The sequence below is a fragment of the Gymnoscopelus microlampas genome, assembly GCF_963454915.1.
Source record: "Gymnoscopelus microlampas genome assembly, chromosome: 15".
Taxonomy (NCBI): Eukaryota; Metazoa; Chordata; class Actinopteri; order Myctophiformes; family Myctophidae; genus Gymnoscopelus; species Gymnoscopelus microlampas.
In genome coordinates this window covers 25,644,257-25,671,136 of record NC_139952.1, presented here as the reverse complement: position 1 = coordinate 25,671,136, position 26,880 = coordinate 25,644,257, and the positions used below count along the sequence as shown (strand labels likewise).

At 43.7% G+C, this 26,880-nt stretch overlaps 1 protein-coding gene across 1 annotated transcript in view; it reads left to right on the top strand.

Moving 5' to 3' along the window:
• Positions 1 to 26,880, top strand: part of LOC311061418 (dolichyl-diphosphooligosaccharide--protein glycosyltransferase subunit STT3B) — a 140,975-nt gene that overhangs the window by 91,880 nt on the left and 22,215 nt on the right. Inside the window, exons 4-7 of the mRNA XM_084080054.1 lie at positions 9,587 to 9,652; positions 19,846 to 19,945; positions 22,238 to 22,336; positions 25,438 to 25,584. Of these exons, the coding sequence (XP_083936180.1) occupies positions 9,587 to 9,652; positions 19,846 to 19,945; positions 22,238 to 22,336; positions 25,438 to 25,584 (412 nt within the window). The remainder of the gene's footprint in view (positions 1 to 9,586; positions 9,653 to 19,845; positions 19,946 to 22,237; positions 22,337 to 25,437; positions 25,585 to 26,880) is intronic.

The following is a 26,880-nucleotide window of genomic DNA, read 5'->3' as shown; positions in this document are numbered from 1 at the left end:
CTGTCCGTTTGTAGGTGTGCAAAAGGACTTTTCCTAAAAGTCATACTGCAGGTGAAAACGATCCTGATCCTGTTTTTGCTATGAGTACAGGTGGGCCTTTAGATCTTAACTTGCCCATTGGTGTGCCTTGGGCACAAAAAGTTTGAAAATCATTGACGTACTACTGTGTGTGTGTGTGTGTGTGTGTGTGTGTGTGTGTGTGTGTGTGTGTGTGTGTGTGTGTGTGTGTATGAGTCTTACGAGTTGCACTGAAATGGGCTCCTTGTCAGGTTCATGGCCCCCTGAACGGTTACTGATCTGATTAAGTTGCTCCGCTGTCCCGTGTCCAAGTTGGCTAGCTGATGGCCTCTGTTGTGTCTGAGAGTATGAAGTTTTAGGCTTGGAGTGTGTCCACACTGTTGGCATATCAGAGTAGCAATGAACAATCACTATTAGAGCCTAAGGCAGTCAAGGCGGTCTCTCTCTCACACACACACACACACACACACACACACACACACACACACACACACACACACACACACACACACACACACACACACACAGTGTAAACAGATGCGCACACATACATGATATTTTATGCACAGATGCTCACTTTTGCATAATGCACGCGTACAAACCAGACAGAATTTGATGTGTACATAATAAGACATGTAGAACAGACAGTGTATTGTTTGATATTCAAACGATGTGATGACAAGGATGCTTGTCCTGGTGTTGACACAACCAAATCAATCCTGTGCGTACTGTATGTGTCTGTGCCTCCAGGTAGTGCATTTGGCCGTCCATATTCATGGCTCAATTAGCTTAATGTGTCTCACCTGTGTCTCAGCATCCCCGACTCCCACTCCACGGTCAACACAGCGTCTGTTTTTATCTTGGCCATCACAGTCCTTGTGCATGTCATAATAGGCGAACATCCAGTGAAAATAAGCAACAATAGCTGATCTGCAAGCGTGTGAGCTTGTAGGTTGGCTATTTTTGGTAAAGATATTTAGTGTAGAGAGGAAAAGGATGGGGCCATGTACAGACCCCTGGGGGACTGAAGTATATAGAGTTTAAGTGGGAGATGCGGTCAATACTAACAAACATTAACTCCATGGAACAGGGGGAAAGAGTTCATTAATCCTCGCGTTGCCACTAGGGTTGTTCCGATACCGATACTGGTATCGGAACAACCCTAGTTGCTACGGTCACACCCCCAAGCAGCCCTTCCTGTCTGGAGTCAATTGTCATTTCATGCTTGTCATGACGTCACTAATGCGCCCCACACACCCCGGTCGTGACAGGCTACTCTACTTCAGCCAATGGGAATTTGATTTGACCGTCACATTCTCTACCGTAACCCATTCAATCAGGGAATGCATCTGTGTCATTTTAGATTTTAGCTATAGCCATTATTTTATACTTTAGCTATTCAAAAATCGTGACAATTTATGCAAATCTTTGAGTATTATATTTTTTAAAGCAAACATTTTGACTCAACCCAAATCTTTGCTTCTGCACTATGAGCTTGTAGATCTGCTATTTTTTAATGGCCAAATAAATCTAAAATGACAGAGATGCGTTCCCGGATTGAATGGGTTAATGATCATTGGGTCGTTGTATATATCGTCGATCCAATGACTATGTTTATCATTCCGATCAGAGATATGTTTACATGGACGCTAAATAAAAGTGTTCCTCATTTACATGCCCAAAATGTTTTTCATCAGAATATAACTCAATTTTGTTGACTGACCCACATTGTGTCCTCTCTGCCATTTTGTGTTTCTGTTGTTCTTAAGCCACGGACATTAATGAAATTATGCGCGTTAATGGAAAGGCATATAGTCCCAGAGAACAAATTGTTCACGGATGGATGGCCGTCTGCCGCACGCTGAGGTGACAAATCCCTGTACAGAAGTAATACCAACCAGAGAGAAGCGATCAATAATAACGTTCATATTCTCCTGTCGATTTGTTTATCAAAAGGTTTGAACCGCCCCTCTCAACCAGATTGAAAATTCCTTCCGATCAGACCGGATGGGAACAGTGTCTTGCATTTTTAAGGTGTTTACATTAGGTATTTGTATTTGTATTGGGCTATCAATCTGATTAATAGTTGAATATTAGGGTCCATGTAAACGCAGTGCATTAAACATCTTGGTTTGTAGTTTATTTTTTCTAGTATAAAATATTTATTATATATATATTATATATATATTATTATAATATTATTTTTACCAGCTGCAAAGTAGGCTTGTTTTCTATTCCTACCTGTAGCTTGAAGAGTTCACCAAACAGTTCAGCCATGGGCGGATTGAGGTGATTGAGATTCCTCTCAATGTTTAGGGCTGTTGACGATTAATTGTCACACAAATAATTGCGATTAACGATTTCACAGTAATTGTGTTTTTGGCATTGAACATTGGAACATATATATGAATACAACTTTTAGGTTTTTAGGCTTCATAATCACAAATTGCACAGGGCAGATATGACAAATAATTACTGACACATTTGATAATATTAAACTTGCAAGAAAATGTAAAAATAGTGGAAATTAAATGAAAATCTGACAGGCCTTTCGATCTTCGCTCCCTGCAGATGAGTTGACTGCTGCTGCCTCCTCACTCTGAGCAATGAAATGACTGTACTGTCACAACTTTATCTTAATGCTGACACTTGCAGCACGTAGTTCAAATTAAGCAATGAATACATTTTATGCACAAGAACATTAACACAATACTGTACCTGTTCTACCATGGTTACAATCTCTTTAATGAGGCTGTTGAAGATTCTGTCACGACTGGCATCAGCCAGGTAAGAGAATTGAACTGCGGGGTTAAGAGCTGTGCTTTTGTGGAGGAAATCATCGCATTCTGTCGGCGCCAAGGTTTCTCTGATAGCAGCAGTGATATTAGCATTCACACAGGGCTGTTTCATCTGCGCTGCAGCAGTGATATTCACATGGTGCTGTTTCATATGGTCTAACATGTTTGATGTGTTGCCAGCGGCATACCCGACCGCGGCTGAACAACGCCGTCGCACTGCTTTCGTCTTCATCCACTTGTCTTTCTCTGTTGTTGTATTTCAGAGAAACCGAAGTGTTTGCGAACTGGAGACCTTAATAAGAACGGCAGGTCCTCAGGTTCTTCATTCTAGGCTGCCAACATGACGGGCCGTAGGGCTAAGAAGGGGGGTGGCTTTGTAGTGTTCTGTGTGTACAGTTTGCCGTCTACGTTGCGCTCCCTTAATATCTTTGTGTGGGAAGTCTGAATTGAAATTTTGCGTGCAAAACAAGTATTTTTTATTTTTATTGATTGGATACTTCCATTGGCGTCCATTGTACTCAATTGTACTCAATTCATCAGCATGACAGACAATACATACATATCAGCATCAACACTAAGAGCAATAATAGATATATTGGGGTATAGGATGCTACTTGCATTGGGCTCCTTCTGTGGAGCTTGCTGAGGGAGTGTGTTTTTTAAATAATCTCTGGGGGCAAGCTAGTAGGCGATACATTTATCTAAGTCCAGTTATATTTTGAGAACAGCCATGTTTTCAGGTCAGATTAACATTTGCTTGGGGAATCTGCATGTTTGTGTCAGATGAGGGTGAGCAAGGTCAGAGGAGCTCCCTCTGGTGTTATGCCCATGGGCGTCTCTCTCTCTGGAGAAGTAGTTGGACAGGTACATGGTGGGCACTGTTCCTCTTGAGTATTTTGAAGACCGGACCCATTGCAAGTTGCTATACTCTGTCTTCCCCCTTGAGCCAACCCAGCCTAGCAAAGTGAACTGGGGTTATGCGAGTCCTGGGGTGGAGGATGTGTAGCGTAGCCGTCTTACAATTTTGTTTTGAGAGGTCTGTAGTTTTGTTTTAGTAACTTGGGGGTGTTGGTGAATCGTGAAGTGCACGCATAGTAAAATGGAGATAGAGTCCACAGTCTACTCCCATTGATGAACAAGGAGATCCTGGAATTGTTCTTTGATTGACTTTCTTCGTGAATGGGTGCCATTTTATCAGGAATGCAGCTCATATAAGTAACCTCGTCTTTGTTTGTGTTGTGTGGGACCTACTTAGGTTGGTGTTAGACCCACAGCTGTACCGAACCAAACACCCTGTACCAAAACGGTACGAATACAGCTTCTGTTAAACCACTTCTTGCTGAAGACATCCTTCACACATTTGAACCACATCAGGTGGTCTAGCCCATTAAGACGGGGAAAGCCTATACGTTGTTATATCTTTAAAACCGGGAAAGCATCTGTGTCATTTTAGATGTTGCTACGTATATACAGTAGCAGCAGTAATTTTGTTTGCATTTTTTGATTTTTCTGAAAACTTAGGTTAGGATTTAGAAGGCGTTTTTTAAAACCGGCCTCAGGTCTAAATGGGCTAGAGGTGTAATGTCTCCATAGATGAATGAAAAATTGAAAATGTGGCAAAAGTGTGGCTCTGCCTCTTTAAGCGACTCTAAAGAAATTCATGTGAAATGTCACGGAGAGCGAGAGCTGTAATTCATCCTCCTTCCAGAGGTATCGTCTTCTCCAATCATCTTTATCTCCTAAAGAACCGTCTCAAATGGTCTTTATCTCCCCTGGAGCTCTTTAAAAAATAGAAGAAAAGACTTCATTTATATCCTGAGGAAGTCAATGGAGGACCTCCACCATTATGGCTGTGTGTGTGTGTGTGTGTGTGTGTGTACCTGTATTACTATACTTCTGAGGGCCAAATGTCCCCCACATTCAGGCTGTAGCAATGCCCCATTTATTCTTAGCTGCGCAGAGTGCGCGCCGATGTTGCACAACACGAAATTGCCGATCTACAAGCTCACAACACATGGCGACGTGTCGTGAGCTTTTACGTGGGCTAAGCATGACTCTGTCCTCACGAGTATAGTAATACAAATGTGAGTGAGATGCAGTGGTGGAAAAAGTACTCAAATGTTTTACTTAAGTAAAAGTACCAATACTGTATTATAGAAATACTCTGTTACAAGTAAAAGTCCAGAATTCAAAATTTACTTGAGTAACAGTACAAAAGTATTGGCATCGAAATGTACTTAAAGTACCAAAAGTAAAAGTACTAAAATATTTGAAAATAGCCGATCTACAAGCTCACAACGCGTCGCTATTTTTTTTTGTAGATCGGCTATTTTCAAATAGCCTAGGTATAAAACAGGGCTAAAGTGGTTAATGTATGTTTTATAATGTCATACTTTATATCTGCAAAGTAACTAGTAACTAAAGTTTTCAAATTATTGTAGTGGAGTAAAAGTGCAATATTTGCCTCTGAGATGTAGTGGAGTAGAAATAAAAGTATTGGAAATTGGAAATACTCAAGTAAAGTTACAGATACCTCAAAATTGTACTTAAGTACAGTACTTAAGTAAATGTACTTAGTTACTTTCCACCACTGGGTGAGATGTGACAATGCATCTGTAGGTAGGGGGGGCAGATGTTCCCTGACACAGACATCATACCTCTCAAGGTGATATGTCATTGGCTGAGAGGTTGTGGAGGGGGGGGGGGGGCGGGGGGGGGGGTATGTCTCTCTGGCAGCAGCCCTGAAAAACAATCATCCACTGTAATGCTTCAGCGATTCCTATTATCAGTCTCATTTACCAACGTTTTGTCTCGGCATCTTTTCTCTCTCTTTCTCTCTCTTTTGCTTTCCCTCCAATACTTTTTTTTCTCTCTCTCTCTCTCTCTCTCTCGATCCCCCTGTCATTTGTTATCTCATTATCGCTCCCTCGTTTCGTTCCTCCACGCCCCCTCCTCCCCCGACTCTGTCCCTCCTCCATCGGTCTCTTCTTCACCTCTGTCCACATGGTGAAACGTAGGCAGCTCTCCTTGTGGCCGTCAGCCTCAACCTTCATTATCCTGCTGCTTCAATTTGTCGACCGAACGCGAGCGCGCGCGCGCACACACACGCACGCACACGCACGCACACGCACACGCACACACACACACACACACACACACACACACACACACACACACACACACACACACACACACACACACACACTGTATCCCCTCCCCTAATCTATAATTGAATCCTCTCATAGCCCAGGAGAGCTGCTCTTTTTAACACATGCATTTTCAGTGTTGCAGACGCTAGTGTGCGTACACACACACACACACACACACACACACACACACACACACACACACACACACACACACACACACACACACACACACACACACACACACACATGATGCGTTCCACACTGTGCCTCACATTGTTTTCTCTCTTAACAACACATTTAATTAGTGAGGTTGGTAGCACTGCTTGTGTTGTCACAAGTGGAGCAGAGGATTGGAGCTGCTGGTGGAGGTGGAGGGTGAGGGTGTGTTGTCACAAGTGGAGCAGAGGGATGGAGGATGGTGTGTGTGTTGTCAGGCGCGTGGACATGACTAACACGCTGCTCAGACAGAGCTTGCTAATTGGCTATGAGGTGTGGCTGACTCACTGTGTTCTCTGCATCTGTGCTCGCCTGCTCTCTCTCCCCTGCAAGTAGTTTTTTCCCCACAGCCAAATTCTAATACTGTCATTTCTGCTCACTCACTCGCTCCGCGCTCTGTCCTCCAGTGCGACTCGGAAATCGTACCCGTCCCAAATGAGCTTTAGGAGTCAAGAGGAGGCTTCCCAAGCTGCTCGGAGCAATGAACAGCGAGTGTACATCAAGTGTTTACTTCAGCCAGTTTCTTGTCAACTCGCTGGTTGCAGGGGTCATCAATATGTCCGTACACAGACAAATGTGTCCGTGGCAAAGACTTGGTCTTGTCCGTGGCAAATGTTTGTTTTTGTTTTTTAAAAAACATTATAATTTGATCATATGTATGGTTGTGTTCAACAAAGGAGAAAAACCAAGGCACTCTTCTGGTGAAAAAGTTTGAAAGCCTTTCGGTGGCTATTTCATCATTGAATTGAGTTCAAAACTGTGACGGGGATAAGCCACGCGTCCCCTCTGCCTTCTTCAGGGTATGGAAGTGTTGACTGACTATCTGTTTTGTTATTGGACGGATCGTCTCCTCTATGGGATGGAAACTACGCTGTCTGGGAGATGGGGTTCAAAAGCTGTGTGTTGACACAGACTTCAGAGGGATGATTTGCAGCCGACTAACTTTGATCTGCTCATATTAAAAGAAATAAAAATAACTTAGTGCATGCATGCGTGTGTATGAACGGTCTGAGAGTGAAAGTGTCCCACTTGATTAAACTGGAAGAGATACTGAAGTTTATTTATATACGTGCCGTATATCTGAATCACAGTAATCAAATAATAATAACGGTTTTATGGTTCGATCTTTATTTACACAATCATGCTGTTTGTTGTGCATGGTTGTGGGAGAATCAAACAGCTCATATACTGTAAGAGAGAAATGAAGCATCCAATATACAACAACATGACGGAGGCTGGAGGATCGAGCGAGTATGCAGGAATGTGAGTATTGGAATGTGTGGCTATCAGTCCAACCTGTGGACTCGCATATAATACTCGCCTCCTCGCTCGGAGGCGGGACTAAGGCGCGAGTGGAGTGCGTGGAAGTTAAAAGAGTATTGGAAATTGGCTCATGTCTTGAACACTACTGGCTGAATTGCCATGGAAAGGCAGTATGACACCTTTATGAGCCCAATGGGCAGATTGCCTTGCTTAACACATTCATGCTCCCTCATTGACAAACTCTTTAACTATTTGAGTGACCCCTTGAACTATCCTCTAGCGCCACCCTCAGGCCAATTTGTTATTGGGTGTCAGACGCAGCACAGGCTCAAGGGGCGCGTTGTGAGCTTGTAGATCCGCTATTCTTGAAAATGTGTAATTTGAAAAAAAAAGTTTTATTTTTAGAAAGATTTTGCCTATCGTGAAAGTGGGTAATGTCTTACTCTTTATACACTGGACCGCACAACGAATAAAAGTAGCAGTATTTCGCATCAAAACTATTAATGTATCGTTACTGTCGGAAACCTTGTACTGTATATCCAAAACTGTGCCTTTTTTTTAAAATAGTGAAAATAGCCGATCTACAAGCTGACACTACATTTGTGCAACACTCTTTACCAAAAAACGTAAAAGGTTGAAATATGGAGATACAAGGTTTCTGCCCGACAACCAACAATATGCCTCATTCATACAGACTGCTTTATTTCTGTGTATAATATTCACATTCTGTATGGATGTTTGCAAATATATTCATGTTTCATACTAAATGTATTTCTTCTTTCTACATATATTTTCAAATTTTAGCATATACCCAAATATACTTCTATATGATAATATATAAGTTATTTCTTTGCACAGAGTACGAAGTTGATGAAATGTATTGCTTTCCTATAAGGTGTCTGATAGATTGATGGCTGGCTGGTTGGCGCAGCAGGCGTTCTACAGGGTACTGGGACAAATGCTGCCACCCTGCACCACTGATCCATCAATCACACACACACACACACACACACACACACACACACACACACACACACACACACACACACACACACACACACACACACACACACACACACACACACACACACACACACACACACCACACACACGCACATCAAGTGAACTGTGATGGGCTGTTCAAGCTTCGTTCGATATGATACCAGCCCCCCTCCCCATCACTGCACCACTCTATCAGTCTAGTATTGGGATTGTGTGTGTGTGTGTGTGTGTGTGTGTGTGTGTGTGTGTGTGTGTGTGTGTGTGTGTGTGTGTGTGTGTGTGTGTGTGTGTGTGTGTGTGTGTGTGTGTGTGTGTGTGAGTGGCTTTGTTTGTTTGTGTGTGTGTGAGTGAGTGAGTGGCTTTGTTTGTTTGAGAGCGAGAGAGAAATAGTCTGTATGTGTCTTGCGAGTGAGTGAGTTTTAGAGAGAGTGTTTAAGTATACAGTACTGTGTGTGTGTGTGTGTGTGTGTGTGTGTGTGTGTGTGTGTGTGTGTGTGTGTCTTCTGAAAGTGTGTGTCTTTGGAGAATGGGACCGAGGGAGGTAGAGAGTTGAAGAAAGGTATGAGGGAGCAATGCGAAAAATAATTGTGGGTGTGTGTCTTTGGCTGTGTGTCCTTTTTGGATAATGAGGGGGAGAAAGTGTGTGTGTGTGTGTGTGTGTGTGTGTGTGTGAGAGAGAAATGTCAGTGTGTCCGTCTTTGTTGCTGCTTTGTGTGAGCGGATGGCTGCAGTAACCAGCAGTCTGTCCATAATGTCAAACCTCTCTGTTAGTTAAATCACTAAACAAGTGATATAAACGTACAGGTTCATTGTGTGTACATTCCCATGTCGTTGTGGAAGAAGTTAGTATTGTGGAGAATAGATTTATGGTACAGCACAACGCTCTCCCTGGACAAGAATACATGAATCAGTTTCCATGTGACACCGACGTACTGTAACCTTATCCTCTCTCTCTCTCTCTCGCGCTCTCTAAAGTGATTCACTTATCCTTAATTTGTAAGGTATTGTTCTCTTTGTATTATGTCTTTGTGAGTACAGTATGTGTTATACAGAAGAGTATTTGTTCTGTTATGAGTTGGAGGTTTTGATCGACGCCACTTTGAAATTAAAACTCTCTCTCTCTCTCTCTCTTTCTCACAGGTGAAAGCAGTGAAGACTGGTTCTGTATTCTGGACCATTGGCTGCTGTCTGTCATACTTCTACATGGTGAGAATGGGACACACACACACACACACACACACACACACACACACACACACACACACACACACACTCCTTGTTGAGCTGTGTGAATGTGCATCTTGTACTGATTAGATTTAACCCATTTAGACCGGGAACGCATCTGTGTGTCATTTTTAGATTTCTTTGGCTATTCAAAAATAGCAGATATACAAGCTCATAGTGCGGCACCGAGTGCCGCACTATGAGCTCGTAGATCTGCTATTTTTGAAAAATCGTGAAAATCTTGGAATATATATTTTTTAAAGCGAACATTTGTCAAATATTTAGTTCCAGGAACCCCCAGAAGCAAAGATTTGAGTTACTAATGTCTACAAAACAATCAAATATTTGCACACATTTTCATGATTTTTCAAAAAAATAGCAGATCTACAAGCTCATAGCGCGGCACTTGGTGCCGCGATATGAGCTTGTATATCTGCTATTTTTGAATAGCCCAAAGAAATCTATAAAGTTCCAGGTCTTAATGGGTTAAGACCCAGACAGCTTTGTTGGAGTGATGCAGAGGGACTGGAGCATGTTAAAAAAACGCCTGAATAGATGCAAACATGACCCATAGAGAGATGAGATCAAATAATGAATATCACACCTAGAGAGTTGTGAATAAACCACGCCAAATAGAGACTGGATGAATGCTGAGTTACAGTACGTGGTCTAAATTCATAATTAACAGATTATTGATGAAGTTTGTAGGAGTGATTATTACTAGCGTCCTTATGGCCCAGTACGCACAGGAAATTGTTGGCAGACGTCATTATATGCTAAATCAAAACTTTCAGATCACTTAAACACTGTTGATTATTTGGGCCATTTTAGGAGAAATATTGGGGGGGGGGGGGGAATAACCATAGTCTGAAAAAACTCAGCAAAATTCGTTGCTATATGCAAGGTGGCATAGACTGATACATGTTCATATAATTATATTATATCATATATATATATATATATATATATTGGTCATATATATATCAGTAGATCTCAAACTGTCAAGGACCCCCATCTGAAAAGGTTTTGTGCCAGAGACCCCCAGAAGAGAAGATTTGTGTAAAAAAAAAAAAGAAGCTAATGACAAGTATTAACTGGAGCTTGTGACTATATCATAACTACATTGGATCTATTGGAATCCTGAAAAGTAATGTTTTTGGACATGCAAGCTTTAAAATCGACACGATATATGATGTATATACAGTATATGTCATGTTATTGACAGACATGTGAATTAATCACACACATACTTCCCGTCTGGTGTGTAAAGGCTTAACCCATTTAGACCGGGAACGCATGTGTGTGTCATTTTTAGATTCCTTTGGGCAATTCAAAAATAGCAGATCTACAAGCTGTGATTTTTTTTGAAAAATCGTGAAAAATGTTGCAAATCTTTTGAATATATACATTATATTTTTTCAAGCGAACATCTTTAACTCAAATCTTTGCTTCTGGGGGGTCCCTGGAACAAAATGCTTTCAGATGGGGGTCCGTCGCCAAATACATATAATTTTGGGGGTCCTTGACATGAGAAACGTTGAGAAACACTGATTATAGCAAGACACGTTTTTTCAAAAAACTGTTAGGATTTCAAAGACATTTGTAAAATCCCCCAGAAGCAAAGATTTGAGTTCAAATGTTAAATATCTTTATATCTTTAAAAATGTATATCTTCAAAGATTTTAACACATTTTCACAATTTGCTATGAGCTTGCATATCTGCTATTTTTGAATAGCCAAAGTGTAAAATAATGCTTTTTAGCTCAAATCAAAAAAATGACACACAGATGCGTTCCTGGTCTTAAAGGCTTAAAGGCCTTTAGGCTTATACTGTGTGTGTGTCAGCTCTGTGTCTCTCTCACATGCATGTGCACATGCGTCCCAATGCATGCATATCCTATCCATAAAGCTTCCAGCTGATCCCCCAGGTAAATCTCCTCAGCTGGCAGTGGCGACAGATGTCAAAATGAAACGGCTCTTGCTGGAATCCAGCGTCATTGATCTCACCGGACCACTGCATCCCAGCCCTGTCTGTAGCGGAGGAGAGGAAAAGGGGGAAGAGAAACCGAGAGAGAGGAGCAGGTGCAATAGAGAGAGAGGGAGGGGGTGGGTATTTGTAGAGAGATGAGATGAAAAGAAAGAACAAAGGATAGGCAGGGGACATACTGATGGGCAGAGAGAGAGAGAGAGAGAGAATGAGAGTAGAGGAGATGAACAATGGAGCAAGACGGACACAGAGAAGAACCACGTTCCCACAGAACTGTTAACTTTCTCCGTTAAAGCCAGACAGCAAAACCTAGCCATCCCTTCTTTTTTCTCTTACACGCTGTGTAAAATTCTTTCTAATAATTTCTTCCGACAGTCTGCTACCCTCTGATCCTAACATGCTCTGTCTCCATCTTGCTCTCTCTTAGCCTCACTCCCTTTCATTCCTTCTTCTTCCTTTTTTTTTGTTCTTCTGTCCCCTTTGTCCCCCTTTTGATGTGCTGTTCTATCAGAAGCCCATTCACTGAGGTGCTTCTCTGGCAGAAAAAAATAGATGAACCATGGGGCTTGTATGTCTAGCCCGCCCTCATCCCCCTCCCTTCACCTCTCGTGTCTGCCGTCCTCACACTCACTCTATCCCACTGACACACACACACACACACACACACACACAGACACACAGACACACCGACCTGTCGTGGTCCATTTGGTGTGGATGTAGCTGAGGTGTTAAGGTGTGTGCCTATGGGCTTTCATGGAATGTGACATCCATAATGCATATGTTGGCTATGGGAAGAGAAAGAGAGCGTTTTCTTTCCCCGCCTGGCTTTCAGAATATTCTCTCCACGGTGGTGAGTGGGTGGGAGAGGCGGTCGGTCGGTGCTTGGCAGACACGGTGGAAGAAGCAGCCCAGGAGGTTGAGACACCACACTCCCTTCAGAATGAAAGAGAGAAACGCAGAGGGAAGGGCAACTGATTGACATGCAGAGATGAAGCTTAAGTGTCTGTTTGGGTATCCTTTTGAGCGACAGCTCCATCCGCGCTACTCTGGCCCTGTCACCACGGAGAACTGCATCATGGGAGCACTTTCAGCCAACCCCCCACCCTCTCGGCAACCCCCCACCCTCTCATCAACTATTCATGACACATTCTCGGCACCGCTGCAGCTGACCTCTGTTGGTCGGACTCGTAGTAGGCCGGATTATTGGAAGAGCGATAACATCACAGCTCAGCAACTTGAGGCCCCCTTTTCAACAGTGTGTATGTGTAATCTGCAATCTTGAAACCATGTCTTTGCTGTTGGTGATATAGTGGGTCCATCACCTTCCAACCCCCACAGTGCAGGCACCCATAGATAGCTGCTTGCTAGCTAGCACTGCAGTGTAACTCTAGTTTCGCTAGGCAGAAAACCACACTGCATCTACTTTAATCCATTACGACCGGGAACGCATCTGTGTCATTTCAAGATTTCTTTGGCTATTTTTGGGAAAATAATCGTGAAATCTTTTGCAAATCTTTGAATATATCTATATTTTTAAAGCGAACATTTGTAACTCAAATCTTCGGAACAAAATATTTTACAAATGTTTTCACGATTTTTCTAAAATAGCAAATCTACAAGCTCATAGCGTGGCACTCGGTGCCGTGCTATGAGCTTGTATATTTGCTATTTTTGATTAGCCAAAGAAATCATAAAATGACACGGATGCGTTCCCGGTCTTAATGGATTAAAGTCTGACGTCACAGCACCGACGTCTTGCAAATCGGTGTCATTAGCGAACGGTTGACATCGGTGCAAATCGCAGTTGTTTGCCAATGGTTTCTGTTATGTGTTTTTCTTTTTTTTTAAATAATTTTTATCCCACGATTTTGTAACCCTTATTTTTTCACCCAGTGCCAATTGCCTATGTAATCCTGGGCGCTACTCTCCCTCTGCCAGCCTAGGGAGAGCCCAAGCTGAAGCTCATGCCTCCTTCAAAGCATGAGGAGCAAGCAGGCCGCTTCTTATCACCCGACAGGGGGGAGGTTCCCTGGTTAGACGTAGCGCGTGGAAGGAACACGTTATTCCAACCAGTTCCTTTCCCCTCCATCAGGCGCCCTGGCTGACCAGGGGGAGGCAGTATAGTGACCAGGATTACTGCATGTTTTTGTGAGGGTATTAACTACCCTAGGAGACACGGGGAGAACATGCAAACTCCACACAGAAAGGCCCTTTCACCAACCCCACCTTGGGTATGGGCACTGATGACGCGGAGGAGAGAACACGCCCACAGCGTCCCCGGCGGGAATTGAACCCAGGACCTTCTAGCTGTGAGGCGACAGCGCTACCAACTGCGCCACCGTGCCCCCCATAACAGGTTTCTGTTATGTGTTACATCAGACCAGAACTGGATCGGTGAGATAGAGAGACAGAGGGTAGGGAAGGAGAGTGGGAGGGAGGGTGAGAGACAGTGGAAGGATGCGTGTGATGTCAGACCAGAGCTCGATGAGAGGGAGAACCTCTTTCACCCATGCAATAAGCCAGCCAATGCTGGGTACCAAAACCTGAACACGCTCATCGACGAGTTGTCAGCACAACACCAGGCAAGCTGATAACGATGTTACTATATGCCGTATGTATGCTGTATTGTTTATTGAAAAGGATGAAGCTGTCGTGATGTTCTGGGGGTCGTTGTCCCTGAAGTCTTTCGGTGTGGACTGTAGGTCATAATCTAATAAGATACCAGTATAGTGGAGTATAGTATATGTCTTAGTGTTTGAGTGTTGGCAAGAGCTATATTTTCTTTGTGCACATAAATATTTAGACATCTACTTTGTAACTTTTAACCTTCTGGATGTCTTTTTCCACGGTGCCAAAGAAATAACGAGATGCTTTTGTTCTAACAATGTAGTGGTGCATTTTATGTTTTTAGATTGTATAAAATCTGGACCTTGTGAAGGATGTTTGAATGAGGTTAGCCAATGGATTGGACACAGTGGCAGTGGCTGATGTAGGCGGAAAGGGTGGTGAGGTCTAGCAGAGGAAATGCTAGGTTTGTGGTCGGTGTGAAAAAAGAAAAGTAAACTTTTCCATGTGTTCCAGTAGGATGACAGGATGGAGTTGTTGAGGCCCTGGGGAATGGTATGTGCTGGGCTTGGAGGAGGAGGTGATGATGGAGAGGTTGAGTTATGGCAATATGATTGCTGAGACGGCTGCTACCAGGGTTGGATGTGGGTCTGAAGTTCTTGAATTTCTGAAAGGGAGTCAGTGATTTTTATCGTAGAGGCTGGGAATATGAGCTACACTGATGATGAATTGGTGATGACGTTAACCCTTTCAGACCGGGAATGCATCTGTGTCATTTTAAGATTTCTTTGGGCTATTCAAAAAAATAGCAGATATATAAGCTATATAAGCTTGTAGATCTGCTATTTTTGAAAAATCGTGAACATTTGAGCAAATCTTTGAATATGTATATTTTTAAAAGCGGCGAACATTTGTAACTCAAATCTTTGTTTCTGGGGGATTCTACAAATGTCTTCTAAATCCTAACAGTTTTTTGAAAAAAACTTATGTTGCTCTAATCAGTGGTTCTCAAACTTTTTCATGTCAAGGACCCCCAAAATTATATTAATTTTGGCCACGGACCCCCATTTAAAAAATATTTTGTTCCAGGGACCCCCCCAGAAGTTGTAATAGAGTTAAAAATGTTCGCTATGGAAAAATAGATATCCAAAGATTTGCACACATTTTCACGATTTTTCAAAAAAAAATAGCCAAAGAAATCTTAAAATGACACAGATGCGTTCTCGGTCTGAAAGGGTTAATACAGATGATTCGAGTCGCCGCAGAGGGTCATGATTGGGAGTGAGAATGAACGGCCTTTTGTTGCTAATTGGAACACCTACTTGATTGTCAGAGACCCCTGAGAATCCGAGGAATGGCCTCTAAGGGTGGTGCGTGTGATGTCAGATGATGTCTGAATTAGGAGTGAAAATATTAATCAATGGATTAAGTGAAGAGACAAAACAACACCAGGTTGATTGATGAATGAGACAATAGTTTGAAACGGGTTTATTTCGGTTGGTTTGTCTTGGCGATGTATAACTGGTGAATGGGGAGAAGTGGTTCTCTGCCTCCAGAGCATGAGTCGTACCAACTCCACTGCGGTGTGTCTGTCATTTATCTTGAGTGATCTCTCCTTGATGTTGTTCCATTTCAACGTGTCAGTCATTTATCTCCAGCGATCTATCCTTGATGAACAACAAAGCTGCTGCTTACTGGCACGCACACGAATACACACGACTGAAAAGACTTACACATTTTCTTTTTCAGCCTACTGTTGCAATTTATTTGCGTGCGTGCGCACGACGCACACACACACAGCAGAATCCTTGTTACTTTGACCATTATCTGCTGGTCCACTGTCATCAGATAAACACTCCTATGGAGTGCAGCTTTTTAGACTTCAAAGCGATGTCTGATTCCAGCTGGTGGCTCCAGGCCTTCGGGTTGGGTCTGTTAGAGGGTCGAGGTTTCTAAGTTTTACTAGTCAGTATACTACGATGCTCTTCTTATCTTCTTTGCCCCCCTGGCATCTTCTTTGTTGCCAAGTATGGGGTTCGCACAACAAATTAGTTTTGGTGGAGAGATGGATCATCAGATGTTCACCGTTGACAGAAGTACTAACTCATTACTTCGACATACAGGACTTGCCTACAGCATTTCATTACACGCATTATGCAGATAGACTGGATTAGACAATTACACAGAGCTTACAGTAAGGTAGGTATCTGTTAGCTGTGTGCTTGTAAACATCTAATTATTGCCAGGGTCCATTGAACCACGGGGAATCTGTCGCAGGATAATGGATTATGGTGTGTGACAAGTCACCTCCTGCTGTAGACGGAGGTGTGCAAACATAACAAGCAGTATAATAAATACTACGCAGCGTTCGATTTGTACCAAAGACAGAGGGTGATGGGACATTGTCTTAACCATTTAAGCCCTATAGAGTATCTATAGTCCTGACGTCACTCGTTCATCCCCTGGGTTGCGGAAGTAATTTCTCTATGGAGAATAACATTGGGTCATCTTAGAATCGTCTCATATAAGAATTGTGGTCCAAAAATAAACAAACTGTCTCGGCGATATTGTCAGGGAGGTGGCTCTGTATCGTTTATGATGGTCAGTCACTCATATTTGATACAGTCTGTTTCTGGCGAAAATTAAACTAATTCGGCAGAAGTAACATTAGCATTTTCTCACCGTCAGTTGATGCTTCATATCCATAAGAGTAAAAGCGCCGGGTCATTTGTTTATTTTTGGAACACAGTTCTTATTTGACGCGATATTAAAGACGTCTATGGGAATTCAGAATGGGGGGGGGGGGGAAACCACGACCCAGGTAGGATGCGTAAATTATGTCAGACTTCGGTGCTCTATATATTTCATCTTATGACAGCAGATCTACAAGCTCACAACGTGATGCGTTGTGAGCTTATATCTGCTATTTGTTTTTAAAAAATCGTACATTTGGGGGATCTTTTTTGTTGTTGTAAACTACCCCCCAAAAAGCCACAAAGCCAAACTTCCAACAGATTTATTCCAGTGGCGTTTGATGGCGTTAAAGTTAGCCACAGACGATGCGAAGGCTCAAGCGAGCACTAATGAGGCTCATGTCTAATCACTGTCAAGAGCCTCGGCTCTCTCTCTCACACTCAGGATGAAAAACAAAGCTGAGGGAGAGAAAGTGAGAAACGCCCGAGTCGTTGACGCATTCCATTAATGGGAGGAAACCTAACTAGAGCGATCGATGCCTCTGCTCTCCTTTCCTTTCTAACAGGGTTACTTTGAGAAAAGTCTCTCAAATAAAACAGCGCTTTGTTTGGGTTCATTTTCTATCATCAATGCATCCTTTGTTTCCTCGATCCAGTGTATTGATCTCTGCAGCCTCCACAGCTATGCTGCCCTGTATGCAGACTAGAGAGGTCTGGTCTGGCTGTGGCCTGGCTGTGCGTTTCCCTCTGTGGCAGCCCTAAGAAGCTGCTTGTTGGACTTGCTGATTGTTGACGATCCGCTCGGCTGCCCCTCGATATATTGCGGGACTCAGCCTGGGAAGAGGAAGGGAGAGCTGAGATTAAAGTTTCAAGAAGAACACCTGAACACCTCTCTCTCTATTGCTTTTTCTCTCTCTCGCTCTTGCTCTCATGCCCTTTCTCTCTTGCTAGTGCTCTCTCGCTCTCTCTCTCACATGCACGTGCGCACACGCACACACGCACACGCACACGCACACACACACACACACACACACACACACACACACACACACACACACACACACACACACACACAGAGAGAGAGCTTATGCATGCACACATTCATGTTCAGCCATTTCTTTTCATACATCTCTCAACCTTTCTTTATTGCTATCTTCCCATCTTGCCCTCTCTGTCTCTCTCACACACTTCCTTTAATAATTGTTTTTGTGGATAAATTATAATCGTACAGTAGCAGTTGAATAATCGACTTTCATGCACGGTCAGTCATGCACATCCCTAGTATATACACATTATGCATAATGTGTTTTTTTTTTGTGTTTTTCCTTTTCAATTAGCACCACCCCATATTTTTCAATTCTAACCCAGCGAGAGTCTTCGAACGCCTTTGTGTCGACAGGGAAAATTAATCGTAAATGGAAGCAGTCATTTGTGTCCGTTCTGGTTAAGATGCTAATGCTGCTAATTGGACGACACCATCTGTAGTACAGATACAAACATGACTGCATCTCACTGACCTGCATGGACTCATGGCATTCATTTTAGCACGCTTTACTGTTTTCTTAGTAATTGGGCAGGAGGTGGCCGACTATAAAAGTAATGGATGGTTGTTTCATCCCACTCTAAAGGTGCAAGTGTAGCTTTTTTTCCCTCACAAGCTGTTATGAAAAACAAAAAAAACTTTTCATGTGCCCGTCCGTGAGCACCTAATCTCCAGCACCGTTGGACCGATCGGCATGAAACTGTGCACGCACACTCCCTAGAGGCCAAGGAAAAACCTCTGCCAATTTTTCACATCTCTGTTATAGCGCCACCAAGAGGCCGATTCCCCCACCCCCCAAAAAATGATATTACATTTTCATATTCCATCCTGATTGGCTAAGATTGGCTTCCAAAGTTTGCAGGAGTGGCCCGTTCTGAACAAAATGCCTCAAATCATGAATGCAGCGCCCGATTGCTGGGAAACTTTGCTCGCACATTCCCACTAAGCCAAGGAAGAACCTCCATCCCAATTTTTTTTAAATCTCCTCATCGTGGCGCTTCACAGCCCACTTCACATTTTGGCCCATAACTCTTGAACCGTAGGTCTAACAATCAACATCTTTTTCCCCCTGGATTCCTTTGATAATGACGCAACTCGTTTGTGCGAGATTTTTTGCGACATTTTGTACCTTCAAAACACACTTTTTGCTACTACTGTGAGTCCAAAACTCACAGAAATCGGTACACATCTCATGTATGAGTCAGATTCAAAACGCCTTCCAAAGTTTGCGGGCCCTGGGTAGGCAACCTGGCCTGGTGGAGACCTGTGCTCTGAGGAGCACACTTTACTAGTCTCTCTATTCTTTTACGTTTCCGCTCTCTCGCTCTCTTGCTCTCTCCTCATCCTCTGTTGCTGTGGTGCATGGCTGCTCTGGCTCTTGAACCCCAGTGAGTGAGGTCTTAGTGGAGTGGTTTTATGGTCCCTCATGTCTCACATGGACATAATCTTCATGGATCCTTTTAAAAGTTATTGTTGCATTTCACGTCGGAGGTCTACTGTGTCCAATGGGATTGCAGCGCTCTCCCTAATGGAGCTGTGCGTGTCGGATGAGCCACTGAGCTAGATGCAGTGGTAAATGTGTTAATATTCGCCCGCTCGCTTTCCAGGGTTGTGGTGAATTAACTTTCGATTCAATTACCTTTCATCTCAAAAATGTAAATTGAAAATGCAGCTCACATAATAGCGATAAGGCCTTCAATTGAGCAACTCGTTCACAGGCACAGCAGAAGGCTTCCAGGCTGAATTGTATTGAAAATGTGGAATAAAGTTAACTTGAGTTGCATCCCTAGACTAACCTCTCTGTCTCTCTCTCTGTGTGTGTGTGTGTGTGTGTGTGTGTGTGTGTGTGTGTGTGTGTGTGTGTGTGTGTTTTTGTTTTTTATTCCAGGTATCTGCATGGGGAGGTTATGTGTTCATTATCAATCTGATACCTCTGCATGTGTTTGTACTACTGCTGATGCAGCGCTATAGCAGAAGAGTGTACATCGGTAAGAAAACACACACACACACCATTCTTTTTTTTGCATACTCCCATCTGCAAGCAGAAACCAACCTAAAACATGCCGTCCACATTCAGACGCCCACCCGCGGCTCGAATTGAGCTCGTTTGAACCGCGTTTTCGTTCCGTTTTCGGTGCATCCCAAGAGTCAGAAATACTCCACCAATTATTGTCTGTGAGCGTCCGTGAGAACCGCATTATCTTATACATCGACTTCCCAATGTTTGACTCCCAAAGACGACCTCAAACGCCCGTTCCCACGTCTGTGTTCGTCTCACAGCAAAAGCTACGCTTCAGCCATGAGTCACACTGCGGCCGTCGAAACAAACACCTACACACCGCAGCCACCTGAACCTTCTCCTTCAGCGTGTGAAAACTGAGAGTGCCGAGCAGTAGTAAAAAGAGATTGGAGACTGGCCCAAATGTGCTGTCAAGACTGAGACAGAGGAGTTGCAAGACTGACTTAAGATGGAAAGACTAGAAGCTTTGAATCGTAATGTTGACTGCGATGGTCAAAAGGAAAAACATTTATAATAAGACATCTTACTACTGCTATCAAAAATGATAATAAATGACATACTATATGTAGTACTCTATTGTTACTGTTTGAAATGTAAAGCCCTTTTACGCTAACATTCATCACTCAAGTAATTATTATTCAAGTAATTAAGTTGTTAATTCAAGAATTTGAGAATGAACCAAACCAATATCAAAATAATTAACCCCTGTTATTCTAGCCTTGCAACTTCTCTAGCCAACTTGAGAAATGAGCCAAAAGAAAAGTAATACTCCAAAGTCCCCTTGGTCTGAGAATGAGTCAACTGGCAAGACTGAGATGAGACTGAGAATATCTAAATGTACTCTAATGCCTACTGTTCTGGTTTAGTACTAACCCCTTTCTAATAAGAAAAAAGCAAGGTGTTGTGTTTATCACCAAAAAGGTGATACATGTTGTATTCTTAAGGTTGGTGCTAAACCAGAACCTGTTGCAGATAATACTTCAGGCTGGGAGGTACAGCCTATGTACTGTATGTTTCCGTAAAAACATTGAATCGATGGTCGGCTTGGCTGGAGAAGGGTGAAGATAAATGATACGGCATCAAGAGTCATTTACATCTGATTATATGTTATTATTCAATGTCAACCCCCTGCCTCTTATCTCAGAGTGCAGTGAAAATCAATGGCCACCCCATTTTTTAAATGAGGTGGGCTTTGACCTGAACCCTTCATCAGATTAGTAATTCCCCACAACCACCGTCGTCCTGAGCGAGATGGCTGGCATTAGTCGATGTGGAAGATATCTTCCCTCCGTGCTCCTCCAGCATTCTAGCAGGATGCATATGTTTATTTTAGCCCGGCCAATATTTGACTTTTTTGATGACATCGGTATCTTCAATTATTATGCTGCCGATGTGTCTCGATTTTTAACCACTTTCAACCTGGCGTCACTATTTTGGTCGTGTCATTGTAGGCAAAAAAAAATAGCAGATCTACAAGCTTACAACTGTACGCTTGTAGATTGTTAATCGGTGGTCTAGGACCGGCATGTTTATGTATGGTGCCAGTCCGGCGGTCTCCAGACCGGTGAAGTGGTTTCAGCTGAAGACAGCTCTCGAGTGTTTGCTTTTCTGTCCTCTGTCTCTGCCTCCTCAGAGACCGTGTGCCTCTCAGTCACTCCAACGAGCGAAAGAAAACCTGAAAGGAGTAAAAGATGGAGCGTGTATTTATTAAAATATGTCCTGCACTCCTCCGTCTTCAGTCAGTGGAAGACAGGAGAGATGGAGAGCGCTCGGAGGGACCACTTCGGATAAACGAGACGCGAGAATATGAAATCTTAATTACGTCTGCGGTGCGTCTCCGAGCCCCCCAAACCCCCCCCCCCCCTCCCCACACACACCCCTATCCCTCCATCTTCGGGAGGAGTGAGTCACGCTGTTACACCACCCCCTACTACGCTGTTTTGATTCCTGGTCTCGTTCTATCAGTAAATGACTTCAGATAAGGTGTTTTGAATGTACTCTCCGTGTAGTGTGCCTGCGAAAATCAATAGGCTTTAAATACCTTTGCGGAGATGGTTCTCCCCCACTGATAAACGGAGAGCAGGGGATTTGCGGCTGGGGGGGGGTTCATTAGACTGGCTACAGTAGAAGCTGTTCAGATTATTTGGGGTGTCTTTTTACATGTCCCTGGCCTGTTGGGGTTTAATCGCTTGCTACTTTCTCTCTTGTTCTTTGTGTCTTTCTGTCTCTCTCCCCCTCCCTCGCTCTCTCTCTCTCTCAGCCTACAGCACATTCTTCATCGTGGGCCTCGTGCTGTCCATGCAGATTCCTTTTGTGGGCTTCCAACCAATCAGGACCAGCGAGCACATGGCTGCTGCAGGTAAGCCCCGCCAGCCTGAGTGATGTTATGCTGTAGCTGACAGCTGACACCAAACAATGGTTTACTGTTGAACACAATGATTCAGCCCTATCATTTAAGACCTATATACTTCATCATATGATGAGTAGTGATATAATGAGAGGGGGGGGGGGGGGGTGGGCGCAGGGGTTGCCTATAATGACATGCCCAAAATAGGGACACCAGGTTGAAAGTGGTTAGTTAAAGGGCTTTACAATATTGAGAATATACAACATTAAATTAAATTATTTTCATAAATAATCCTCCATTAGTCCATACCCGGGGATTTTTGCACTGAAAGTATTTGCAGAGTTTGGGTTATAGCCTATATGCTTAGTTAAACTTTGAGAGAGCAAGTTTGTTGCGGTCAGCGGGAGATCAAATGAAATAAATCTTTTTTTGAGGCAGGTGGTCTGCATTTCTGTCTAATAAATATTCAATCAATCAAACCCGCAGCGGATGCTTCACGGGCGTCCGCGGACCCCACTGCGCTAAGCTGTTTGTGCCAATAAGACAACAGCCGTAGTTCTGACAGTTAAACACACACACACACACACACACACACACATACACACACACACACACACACACACACACACACACACACACGGTGGGGAGAGAAACGTTTTTGTCCCTGTCGTCTCTTAACTTGAAAATACTCAAAGTAATGTCCTTTCTGACACGTGGTGAGATTGCACAGCTCTGCTCCGTTGTATCAATGACTGAGTAAACAATTTACACACACGCTAATGCTATTAGCAGGAAGAGCTGGCAGCCCGTGTAGCAGTACATCCCATAACCTGGGGGACCGTGACAACAGACCTGCGCCCATGTCCGCGCATGCGCAGTAACGGCGGAAACTGTGGTCGTAGAGTTACAGAGTTTCCAAAAAAGGCTAATAAACGGCTTGAATTTCGGCAAATTAAAAACGTTCTTCCTCACGGTCTGAATAATGCTAATGGTCAATACCGTGTGCAAGTTGAGATCAATTGCTCAAGCCAGTGAGGAGAAAAATGCGGAACAGAGAGTGTCACTTTCCTTAATTATATGTAGGATTACATCTCCATGAGTCCCTGCCTTGCTAATCTGTAAGTGACACTTTCACACCTCTTGACAGTTTAGCATGGGTAGACATCGTTCAGAAATAGAAGTGCTAGCGTCATATGTTTCAAACGTGCAGTGTGAGGCAGTGTCATCACAGCACACAGGACGCGGGAGACAGTTTTTATGCTTTAAGGACTTTTCACGAAAAGCTTGTGAACAGCTTATGAACTTGGTTTCACACCTTTCAAATGGACCCATCTGTTCTCTGGTATGTGGTGTGAGTTTGCTGCATTCATTAAAATCCACATTTACAAAGAATGGTTGATGGAGTCTGAAGTTGGATGGCTCCCTGCTGGGAATCTGCTCTGTGCGTCTAGACTGCAGGCCGTCTGTGACAGGAGACTTTAAAGAAACACTAAATGATGGACAGCATCTCTCTGTCAGTCTGTCCATCCCTCTTTAGGGCGGCGGCTGTAGCCGCGTGGAAGAGGGTCTGGGAATCGCAAGGTAGCCGGTTCGATGCCTGGCTCGCCCGGTATGCATGTCGAAGTGTGCCTGACCAAGACACTCAACCCCTAACAGGTCCCTCACCTGTGAACCATCTGAGCAGCCATCAGCTGGGTCAAGCTGTAGAGGCACCAGGTGGGCCAAAGAGTTCAAAACCTTAAATCCCTATCTGAGTGGACCCTCAACCTCCGTGGTGGTGGGTTCTGGTTTTAAAGTACCCAAAGCCTATATCTTATCCACTGGGATAGGAATTACAAGTTTTGAATTCTTGGGCCCAGGGGACCAGAAAATACTCGCTTTACTTCTGTCTCTCACTCCTTCCCTCTCCATCTCTCTCGCTCTCGCTTTCTTTATTTCTCTCTCGCTCTCTCAATTCTCAGTTTGTCTGAGGATGAGTGCGCTCAGCAGCTGTGCAGAACATCTGGCGGTGTCGTTCTATCTGCCCAGCGGGAGGCAGAGACGCTGAGCTATGGGTTACCGTGGAGACGTCAATCCCCAAACCGCACTGTCGCATCCACAAACGCACACATTCACATCACAAAACACCCACTTGCACGCCTACACCCGAGGCGGGCTGACATTACGCGATACGCACTTGAGCTGCTGCTGCGGCTCGCTATGGGGACGTGGCGGTTGTGTTTGACCTTGGAGTAGGGAGACGGATCAGCCATAGACTGTGGTTGTAACGAACAGACGAATCAGGACGCAACGCTACCATTTACCACTTTTCAGGGGCGGCCATAGCTGAATGGTTAGTGAGCCCACCTAGGGAGCCAGAGGCCCTGGTTGCCCCAGGTTCGATTCCAGGCCAGGTCAGCATATGTGTCGATGAAATAAAATGTGTCCCTGAGCAAGACTCTTAACCCCTAATTGCTCACAGGTTCTCATTGGAAACAAGACCGCAAGGACTTTCATGAACAACCTGTTAAAAGGAATTATCCTTATCCAACCTGGCACCACTTAGGACATGGAGAAGTGCAAAAGTCACGCACATGATCCCATACCTGTATTACCTGGCTCTTTTTGCAACGTTTGAAAATGTTTGCCTATAAGATATATGATCTACAAGCTCACAGCTTATTTTCGCAGCGCAACGCCATTGTACAACGTGCGAAATAGGGCTTAAGTGGTTAATGAGACGGAGCTGAGGAAAAACTGAGGAAAATCAAACCCTAATCTGTTGTAAAGATTCACCAGAGACATACAGATGGACGGACAGACGGACTGACAGATAGATGCTGGGGGGGGGACAGAATGAAAGAAGGATGGGGAGAGAGCGAGGGGGAGCAGAGATGAGCTAATTTAAGCAAATTCTGTCTCATGCATTTGAAATGTTTTCTTCACAGCCAGTGGCCCCTCTCCTGTCAAAAAATAAGTTTCCCAGACTGACAACTCAACTTCTTTATTCCGTAAACCAGCTTTTATAACCCTGAGGGAGTCACAGTGGATCACTGCACGCTCAAATATTCTGTTTGTTTAAATATTTTTTCTCTCTCATCTCTGTGTGTGTGTGTGTGTGTGTGTGTGTGTAGGTGTGTTTGCCCTGCTGCAGGCCTATGCCTTCCTCCAGTACTTAAAGGACCGTCTGACCAGACAGGAGTTCCAGACTCTATTCTTTCTCGGTGTCGCGATGGCGGCTGGTGTTGTCTTCCTCACTGTCATCTACCTGACATACACAGGTTTGTCTTCAAACTTCAAACTTTAAACCTGGTCCACAAGGACTTATAGTACTGCTGGTTTTCAATCCTACCAGGACCTCTAGTACTGCTGGTTTTCTATCCTACCAAGACCTCTAGTACTGCTGTTTTCTATCCTACCAAGACCTCTAGTTCTGCTGTTTTCTATCCTACCAAGACCTCTAGTACTGCTGGTTTTCTATCCTACCAGGACCTCTAGTACTGCTGTTTTCTATTCTACCAGGACCTATAGTACTGCTGGTTTTCTATCCTACCAGGACCTCTAGTACTGCTGGTTTTCTATCCTACCAGGACCTCTAGTACTGCTGGTTTTCTATCCTACCATGACGTCTAGTACTGCTGGTTTTCTATCCTACCATGACCTCTAATACTGCTGGTTTTCTATCCTACCAAGACCTCTAGTACTGCTGGTTTTCTGTCCCACCAAGAACTGCTGGGACACTAAGTAAATGCGGTTAATTTAGAATGAAAACCTCAGTAAACCCCCTGCAAGGATACCCTTTTAACCAAAATACTGTACATTTATGTATGTTAGCGTGTACACTAGGAGGCAGTGTCACATTCAGCAAACCAGAATGTACAGCAAACAAAGGAAGCAGAAATCCGGTTTTAACCCAGCAGGATAAATAGATGCAGTCATTGCATCTATTCATTTATTTATCATTTATAGTATTTATCCTCAGGCATTGCCCAAGGTTTCCGCAGTATTCCCTGCTGTTTTCTGTCATCGTTACAGTGGTCTCTATGGTTGTCTCATGTTCCGTTTCTGTGTGTGTGTGTGTGTTGGCCAAACCCCAATCCTACCTTGCTCAACCAAATCAGTGTTTTGTTGACCTCCCTCTTGAGATTTTGTATGTGTACACATCGGCACACCTGTGGGCTTTTGCGAGCCCCCACCCCTGTCTGTCTGGAACTTTATGTGATTGTTGCTGCCGTCTGACCAGGTCTCTCTTGAGAATGATCTCAGGCCTCAATGAATTTATATAAATAAAGGTAAAAACTAAAGAAGAACACCTGCGTCCCAATGCAGAGACACACTAACATATATCTTTGTGGGAGTATGTTCCGGTCTTTACTCTAGTTGTCTAATAAGAGATTACTTACACCTGGAACACCAGTTAAATAAATGTACCTGGTGGAATAGAAAACCAGCAGTCTTCGAGGACCAGGGTTGGAAACCAGTGGTTTAAGCTGACTGTTTTCCAGAGCAGCGCTTTATGTCAAATCTGTAGCACTCAAAAATGGTTCCTGTCATCATAAATGTCAATATGTTTATGC